At 32.9% G+C, this 9,830-nt stretch overlaps 1 protein-coding gene across 2 annotated transcripts; it reads right to left on the minus strand.

The window, feature by feature from the left end:
- Positions 1-3,679: 3,679 nt before the first annotated feature.
- On the minus strand, positions 3,680-5,097 carry LOC130936102 (protein CENTRORADIALIS-like). 2 transcript variants are annotated; one of them, XM_057866091.1, is made up of 5 exons: positions 4,821-5,097; positions 4,407-4,468; positions 4,137-4,177; positions 3,991-4,042; positions 3,680-3,927 (listed from the first exon to the last, which is right to left on the minus strand). In XM_057866091.1, the coding sequence occupies exons 1-5, from the start codon at positions 5,022-5,024 to the stop codon at positions 3,822-3,824; spliced, it is 465 nt and encodes a 154-aa protein (XP_057722074.1). In that variant the 5' UTR covers positions 5,025-5,097; the 3' UTR covers positions 3,680-3,821. The 2 variants fall into 2 exon arrangements, with proteins under 2 accessions (XP_057722074.1, XP_057722073.1); XM_057866090.1 differs by having other exon boundaries at positions 3,680-4,042.
- Positions 5,098-9,830: the final 4,733 nt, after the last annotated feature.

Here is a 9,830-nt window from a genome sequence, read left to right on the forward strand (position 1 = left end):
GCAATAGGGATCAATGGGTCTTCAGGATTAAATACAACTCAGATGGGTCCCTACAAAAGTACAAAGCAAGGCTGGTAGCACAGGGTTATGCACAGAGGCCTGGTTTTGACTTTACTGAGACATATAGTCCAGTGGTAAATCCTACCTCAATTAGGTTACTCCTATCAATTGCCCTAGCCAGGTCTTGGGTGATCAAACAATTAGATGTTAATAATGCATTTCTACATGAAAATTTGGTGGAAGAGATATATATGAAATAACCAAAAGGGTATAAAATTGGTGATTCCTCACTGGTGTGCAAACTAACAAAGGCTCTCTATGATTTGAAACAAGCCCCAAGAGAATGGTATCACGAGTTGGCAAATGGATTGGCTGAAATTGGTTTTCAAGCAACAAAATTGGATGTCTCGGTATTTTTGCAAAATGCAAGTGGGATAAAGACTTTTGTACTGGTATATGTAAATGACATCATTATCACTGGTGAGTCTGAACAACATATAGAACAGCTAATCGATCAGGAAGCTGAATGCTAGATTTTCACTCAAAGACATGGTTGATCTTCACTACTTCCTAGGAGTTCAAGTGGCCAAAACAAGAACTAGAGGCTTGATCCTATCACAACAAAGTACATTGAAAAAGTATTGAAGAAAGATAATATGGCTGGGTGTACAAGTTGCCACACACCCCTGCCATCCACTATGAAGCTCTTAGCCTTTGAGGGTTCAAGCTTTGGTGATCCTCAACTCTACAGGTCTGTAATTGGGAGCCTATAGTACCTGACAGTAACTAGACCAGAAATTTCCTACAGTGTCAACAAATTATCGCAATTTGTTCAGGCCCCATGGATACTCATTGGAGAATGGTGAAGAGGATATTTCGTACCTCAATGGGACGAGAAACTATGGTCTGCAATTTAACAAAGACAATTCGATGTAAGTGACTACTTACTGTGCTTTAGATTGGGTTGGAGACCCTGATTATCGAAAGTCCACAAGTAGATATTGTATGCTTTTTAGTTCTAATTTGATCTCTTGGGCTTCAAGGAAGCAAACAGCAATGACAAGGTCCAGTACAAAAGTAGAGTATAGGAGTATGGTTGATTTAGTGGCAGAGCTACTCTGGATAAAGAACTTAATGGTTGAGTTGCAATTCTCACTAAAAGAAGCACCACTGATGTATTGTGATAACTTGAGCGTAGTACTATTAGCTGCCAATCCAATACTTCATTCTATGTCAAAACATTTTGAAATAGATTTGTATTTTGTGAGGGATCATGCGAATAACGTAAGCCACATTCCAGGGGCAGTCTAAATGACAAATATTCTAACAAAAGCTGTACCATCAGAAAGCTTCTTGCACTTCAGAGCCAAGCTTCGCATTGCTGAGTTAGAGTTTAAAAAAGAGGCAGAACAGCTAAGAGAACAAAGCAGTGACAGTAGCAGATGATGATAAGGAGGGTTAAACTATTGTAAAAATATTTTTTGTTTTTTTTTTTTGCAAAAAAAAAATCAGAAAAGGAAAGTGAAGATGATGATAGAAGTGTTGAACTATTACTGAGTAAGCTAGAGGATTTACTGTGCGCCTTTACTGTTGAGTTAGTGCTGTGCTTTCTATTTAAAGAAGTTAGTTAGGAATCAGTTAGAGGTCAACTTCTAGAAGTTAGTGAGATTATTTGTGTGTTAGTTATATGCTTAGCTTTCATATGCTTCTAGAATTTTACACTGTTGTAGCTATAAAAGAGATTACACTCTTACTACACAATTTAGTTGATTGAATACGAAATGTAGATTCAAATTGTAGATCTAATTTTTCTCAACTTCTCTTTCTTTAACCACTCTTCTCTTCTTCAAACTTTCATCTTCTTCTAAACTTTCTATCTAAATTTTAATACCTTTTTAAGAAAAAAGGGGAGAAGGAAAAAGAGGAAGAGAAAGAGGAGAGAGGGAGAGAAAAAAAGAAAGAATGGAGAGAAAAGGGAGATGAAGAGAGAGAGAAAAAAGAAGATAAGGGAATAAAGAGAAAAGGAGAGAGAGAGAAAAGGAGGAAAAGAGAGAGAAAGAGAAAAAAAGAAAGAAAAGAGAAAAAGAAGAAAAAGTAGAAAGAGAAATAATATAAAAACTAATTTTTTTTATATGTTAAAATTAGTTTTAACTTATAAATCAGTTTAAACTAATTTTTTTAATTAAAATTGATTTTATTTTTATAAATTACTTTAAATTGATATATTATATTATAAACTAATTTAAAATCAATTTTTTATGTAATAAAACAATTTAGTTTGATTTCTAAATTATTTAAAATAGTTTAATATAATTTCAATCCAGTTTATAAAAAAAAACTAAATCATGAACATCCTATTCATACATAGGGCATTACTTGCACTGGAGAAAGCTCCATCAGCTCCATTAGGGAGATGGACCAATGACCTTGGTTATTATTACTGTATATAGGTTATTATTATTTAATCTTTAGTTAAAAGAATTAAATTATTTTTTTAAATAGTACTAAATGCATAGTCAATATTATCAATTAATGTATTATTAAAAAAATAGAATAATATTTTTGGTAATGTTTTAAAAAAATAAATTAATATTAATCGTTTACTATCAATTAAAAGATATTATTTCATTAGTTTTAATTATAATGAGTGTATAAGAAAATTATTCAATTAATGACAAATTAAAATATGAGTAGCGCGTTATATCTTAAAAGAGTCAAGTATAGAAATAATAATAGGGTTATGTTAGGTAATCAATAATTTTTTTGAATAATATAAATAATTATTAATCAAATTAAAATATACTGCATCTCTAAATTATTCATCTAAATCTTAATATTAGAATAATTATCTATACACCTAGTAAAATGAACATCCGATATATCTATTATTCACTTTGTTTAGTATTTTCATTGTCTACCTATACTTTTTCCTAACATAAATAAAACCAAAATTAAAAACTTTTGACAGTATTAAGTTGAAAATTTTTGTTTCCCAAACATTTTTCTTATATTATTAAGAGAGGAAAAGACAAACCATTTGGTGGTGAAGAAGGTGGAGGTACTTGATACCATCAAATTCTTGAATCTTTTCCTCTGCATAGTCATTATTATTATTATTATTATTATTATTATTATTATTATTATTATTATTATTATTATTATTATAACATAAATATTTAATTATGTAATATTACATTTTATTAACTCAAATATTTATCGTCTCAAAAATCAAATAAATTAAATAAAACCATTTTTTTTAAAGCCCTAGGGGTTGCATGTTCATCTCTTGTATTAAAAAAGAAAACTAACTGCATACTCATTATTACGTTTCTGAGAGGGGGATGGGTATGTACCCCAAAGATATATGGATGTCAAATTGTCAATCTGAAAACACATGATTATAATTTCAGGTAATAATAATAATGTATGTAGACGCCATTGTTGACATTTAGTTCTGAATACATATAATCACAAACAGATAAAACAAGCTAAGTGAATAATGCATCATTGACTGTATAAAGCGGGAACATACATAGATTTGGTTTTAATGAAGGAAAATAATAGACAAAAGAAACAAGCTAAGATGGGAAGCAAATCCTAAAGTAGTAATTATTATGATTAGATGAAACGACATGGCGTATATACCATGGAAATTAAAACACACAGCATATATGTGATAATGAAAAAGTAACCCTTCTACATACATACATACATACATACATGATAGTCAAAAAAGAAATGATTCCCTTTTTTCTGCAACACAAGTAAATTATTTTTCATTCAGCCACACTTGGATCTCTAGCTACTTCTTAATTAATTGATTAACGCCTCCTGGCAGCGGTTTCCCTCTGAGCATTGAAGTAGACGGCAGCGACGGGGAGGCCGAGGTCGTTATCGGCGGCGAAAGTGCGGGTGTTGAAGTGATCCCTGCAAGAAGGAATGGTGGTAACACACTGCCTTCGTTTTTGCTTGAAGAGCACAAAAACATACCTATGGATCCCAATGTTAGGCTTTGGCATCTCGTAGCTCACCAACTCTTTCCCTAAAACAAATAATTAAACATACATCAACATCATTATTATTATTTCTCAGTCTTGTAGTGTCCATAGATATCAAAAGAGGAATGAGAGACCTACCAAATGTGGCATCTGTTGTGCCTGGAATGTCTGTCACTATCCTGCAGATATATATATTTCAATTTTTTTAATTTGCTTGACTCTTAGAGATCCAGATACACCTCTAGCTATGTGAAATTAATGCATGCCTATGAATCGTGATAATATGTGTGTGTCTCTTTCATATGACCAAATGATGCATTATGTGTTTGTAATAAACAGCTGTTTTATTTTGGTTTTAGTTGTTAACCTAATTAATTTTCATGTAGTAAAAATTTAATTAAGTTTTACCAATGCAAGTGCTCTCTGAGATAAGGATCACTAGGGCCAGGAACATCCGGATCAGTCATGACCTGCAACCCAAAAGAGAGACATTTACATTCTACGTATATATATGTATCATAATACTACTGACCGTATTAGTGTTGGTTACTTCTATGAAAACGTATTCATGTAAAGATGATATTATGAACTGTTTAACTGAATCATCAAATAATTCATATATTGTCTTTACACGAAGACATTCTCGTAGAAGTAGCCACCAGCTATTATAATAGAGCCAGCTACTATTACTATTATTATATAAAGATAATAACAACAGCCAAACTGCCAAAGGTTTTCCCATTTTTAAACCTATAAAGAGAAAAAGGAACAAAAGAAGAAGAGATGAGAGGAGTATATATATATTTATATAGAGGTACCAACCAGTGTAAAGAAAGGCCTCAATTCAGTTCCACCAATCTCAACCTTGGGCTTGAAGGTGACTGTGGAGGGGAAGAACTCATGGCCATTGTACACTTGCCTGTTCCCATAACTAACACTCATCCTTATGCTTGCATTGAATGGATCAAGAACATCTCCTACCACTCTCCCTACAGTTAAAGGCTCTGATGACATTATTCTTGCCATTAGGAGAATAATATAATTCTTATTAACAAGCAAATAAGAAGAAGATAGAGGAAATTAATAAAGAGTGAGAGATACAAATACAATTACTAGCTTAGCTTGAGGAAAATAAGTACACTTGAGTTCCGTATTTATAATGTCTCTATCAAGAGAATCTTCCAGCTATGTGTTTTTAATATTCATTTTTGTGAATACATGTGTTACTACACACTAAGATACCATTTGTTTATTCTAATAATTGGGTCGATGAGGGCTGAAACAAATCATATGCTCCCACCACTCCTCACATAAAATGCTGTCTCTTTAATTTGCCTCATTGCAAGAGAAGTGTCTCTCCGATATGTTTCTCTTTAAATCGTTATTCTACTCATCTTATGATGTTATGTGGGACAAATTAAACTTCGTCCTTTTTGCTTTTACTATCCATTTTGTATAGCGTTAGTTATATTTGATCAATCACTTATGTAATTTTTTTCTAATGTTATATAAAAATTAATTAATGAAAGACTATTCTAAAGTTAATAAATTGGTAAAATAAAAAATTAATTAAGTATCTAATCATATTGTTAGATCAAAATAGAAAAAATCACTCATAATATAAATAAAAAATTTAATGATGATTAATTCGCTATTTTATTATCTTACGATTTTTTTTTCGGTTCAGAGGAGTTTTTTCAAATCACCCCACTAACGATGCTACTAAAAAAGATTAGTTTTAGAGGTAATTTATTTTGTTTTAACAACAATAAAAATAATTATTAATATATTTATTGACAATTAAATATTAATTATTTTATATTTTATCGTTAAAAAATTTTAATAATAATTATTTAATAATATAAAAATATATAATTATCACAAAAACATAAATTAAATAAAATATATAATAATTATATATTATATTATTGCTACTAAAAATTTATCAATTAAAAGAAATTTTTATTGCAGTGCGATAGAGTAGGAATAACTTATTGAATTTATTTTACAATTGTCACCCTTAAAATTGATCGAAAGTTCAAACCTTGTTTATATTTGCACTATATATTCACATATTGGACAAATAAAAAATAAAAACATTGCATCAGCGTACACTATAAAAAATATTGAGTACCGTTAGATTTACTGACAAATATAGCGATGAACGTTACCGTTGAATTTAGTAACGAATTTTTTGACAGATATAAATAAAAATTCGTTCATTGAATAAGTTATTGTCGGATTTAAAATTCCGCCGCTAAATCCAATAGTAAATAGAGGCGCGAAAATTTTATTAGCGCCAAATTTACTGTCGGATTTTCCGTCGAAAAATTTTGATAGTAACAGAATTTAGCGAAATGCATCGTTTAGACAACGACGAACATTTTACTGTCGGATTTTTCCGCCAGTAAATCCAATGATAAATTTGGGATAAAATTCAAACGTAAAATTTTTCTCCCTTGTTTTTGCAAACTCTTTCTCTTTCTCTCTCTCTTCTCTTCTTCTCTCTTATCTCTCTCCCTCTGGTCCAATGAAAAAGGATGCGCCGTCGCTACTGGTAAGCAACATTGTCGTCGCAGATCGTCACTGCTGTTGGAATCTTTGTGGAAAGCCGTCGTGTTGCCGCTGTTGGTGTCCCTTGCCATCAATTGGAGGTCGTCGCCATCACCGTGGCTGAGGTCTACCGGCCAAGGTAAGGTTGTTCTCCATTTTTTTTGGTTGTTTGTTATGTTACTAAACTTTAGCTCTACCACTATAGGTTTTACTGTTGTCTTCTGTCACCACCACACTTTCACTATTTTGTAGCTACCATCAAAGATAATTTTTTTTATAATTTTTGTATTTTTTCAGATTTTTTGTTTAGGATTTTGTTAGGTATTTTATTAAATTATTGATTAAAAATTTTAATAAAGTGTGTGATTATGGTTTATTATATTAATTTAGTGTAATTAGAAACTAAATAATATTAGGTTAGGTAGGGTATAATTTAGGGTTTATTTTGAGTTGATGGTGTTTTAGATGATTGTTAATTTTCTAGAGTTTATTATTGTCTGAGTTAATTATCTTTTGAGTTAATTAGTGTTTATTATGGTTAATTCTCTGAGTTAGTTTTAACTTGTTAATTTTTTAAGTTAATTATTGATTTATTGTTGATTATTGCTAATTTTCTGAGTTTATTGTTGTCTAAGTTAATTATTTTTTGAGTTAATTAGTATTTATTGTTGTTAATTCTCTAAGTTAGTTTTAGCTTATTAATTTTTTAAGTTAATTATTGACTTATTGTTGATTATTGTTAAACTTTTGAGTTTATTATTGTCTGAACTAATTATTTTCTAAGTTAATTAGTGTTGATTGTTGTTAATAATTCTCTGAGTTAATTTTATCTTGTTAATTTTTTAAGTTAATTATTAACTTATTATTGATTGTTGTTAATTTTCTGAATTTATTGTTGTCTGAGTTAATTAGTGTTGATTATTGTTAATTCTTTGAATTAATTTTAGCTTGTTAATTTTTTAAGTTAATTATTGATTAAAATTATTGATTGTTGTTAACTTTTTGAGTTTATTGTTGTCTGAGTTAATTATTTTTTAAATTAATTTGGCTGAGTTGATTGTTGTTAATTTTAGAGAAAAGGACAAATCGGTTCCTAACCTTTTTTTCAGAAGACATTTTCATCCCCGATGATTGGAAAATACAATGATGTCTCTGACCCTTCAAAATTGTGGACAAATCTATCCCCCCGTTAATATCAGGCCGTTAGCCCCGTCGGAAAATGTTGAGTTGGCTGCTGTGGCTCTGACGTGGACGTAACGGGATGCCATGTTGGCAAGACTTTCTGAAAATAGGACGGATTAGTCCCCAGCCTCCAAAAACGACGCTGTTTCTCTCCCACCCCTCCAAACACAGTTTAATTCCTGTATGCAATACCCATAACACCCATGCTTTCTCCTCTGAATTACTGAAAATCCTAGAAGAGCAACGATCAAAGGTCCCCTCCCTGTTTCTCCCTCCAAAAATTGCACTATGTGGAAGAGCAATCGGTCCGTCGTGGAGTTGCTGTAGGAGGCCAAGAAGGAGGGTTTCGTTGAGGGCGTAGTTGCTGTCTTCCTTAGAAGGTAAGATCGTAAACCTTTTCGTTTAAGTTTTAGTTATTGTGTGAAAAGAAAGGGTGAATGCAGTGTGTGTGCATGTTGAGAGTGTGGGAAACAGGGGTATAATATAGTGGGTTAAAATTTTGGTAACTGTTTCTGGACTGAGACATTGTTGATCATTGGTTAATTTTATATGGTTGACATTTTTATGGTGCCAGTTTTTCACCATGGAGGGAAGTTTGTCAGAGGGACTGATGGAGCCCTGGTGTATGAAAATGGGAAGGAAGAGAGGTTCCCTGAGATGGACATGGATTTTGTGAACTTTGGAGACCTTGTTACGTTGTTCAAGGGTTTGGGATACCAGTCATACAGGGAAGTATACTGGTATGATCCCACAAGTAGCGACATTGAGTCGGGTTTGAACAAGTTAACTGGGGATGCTGGGATAAATGCAATGCGAGATAACATATCGAAGAACCAAAACTCTACTGAGTTTCATATATACTTTGATCATGAAGTAGATGTCCCTGAGGTTGTTGAAGATGCTGGAAGGGATGCTAATGGGGCAGTGGATGTGGATGTGGATGTGGATGTGGATGAGATATTAGAGGAAGTGAAGACATCCTCTTTATCAGATGACGGGTACGAAAGCACGGAGGATGTGCTGTACAATTCTCCACCAGCTGGAGTAGAGACCTCTAGTTCTGAGAGTGAAAAAGAAGCCAGTTACAAGAGAAAAAGAAGTACCTAGGGTAGAAAAAAGATAGTCACCCCGAAGAAGCCAGTTGCAATGAGGCAAGGATCAAAGGAAAAGGCTAAGGTTGAACATAAGACTGGTCAGAAAAGGACCAGGGTGAATGTTAGGGGAGAAAATAGTGCAGGGGGTAATATTGGTGGTCAAGGGGCTGATCGGCCGAATGATGAAGGAGGAGGTGGTGGTAATCCTGGTGTGGAGTTGGACAATGCAGGGGTAGGGGGTTTCTACATTAGTGAGTTGCCATCAGAAATGGAAGAAATCATATTTGAGTATGAATCCGAGGAGTTGCATACACTCATTTCATCTGATAATGAAGGTAGCAGCAGGAGATTTCCTGAATTCGATGATGACTATGCTCACTGTGAAGGGAGATTTGAGTTGGGAACCAGATTTGCTACTGTTGAGAGGTTTAAGGAGGTGGTGAAGGATTCCTTCATTGCTGAAGGGAGGGAGCTGAAGTGGATAAAGAATGACAAGGAGAGGGTAAGGATGGGTTGCAAGGATGAAGAGTGTCCATTCCTAGTTTCTTTGTCACAGTCTGCTCCACCACCAGAGGTAAAATCACTTTTTTAATAATGGTATCTTTGCTTGTAAGATCCAGCAACTATTGTGTCCCTAGTGCAAGTAGTTCAGTTTTTAAAATGTGCAAGTAGTTCATGTATTAAAATGTCTTAGTAGTATAAACCTCAGGGATTTTTATGTCTTAGTACCTGAATCTTCAAGGATTGATCTGTATTAGTATATTAATTCTGAGGGACTAATATGTCTTTATATTAAATTGTCAACTAATTTACCCATCATGTCCAGGATGCTTCACATAGCCAATCAAGCAGCTCAACACCCCAGCAGCAACAACCTACTCTAACTGTTCATTTGTTGGTCCTTATAAGTTGTTTAGTATATGTTCTGAGTACTTATTGTCTGATTATGTTGGCATTTTATATGGCAGGTTCCGAGCGGAGCTGGTCCAAATGTGACGAACGT

This window comes from Arachis stenosperma, chromosome 6 (assembly GCF_014773155.1).
Source record: "Arachis stenosperma cultivar V10309 chromosome 6, arast.V10309.gnm1.PFL2, whole genome shotgun sequence".
Lineage (NCBI taxonomy): Eukaryota > Viridiplantae > Streptophyta > Magnoliopsida > Fabales > Fabaceae > Arachis > Arachis stenosperma.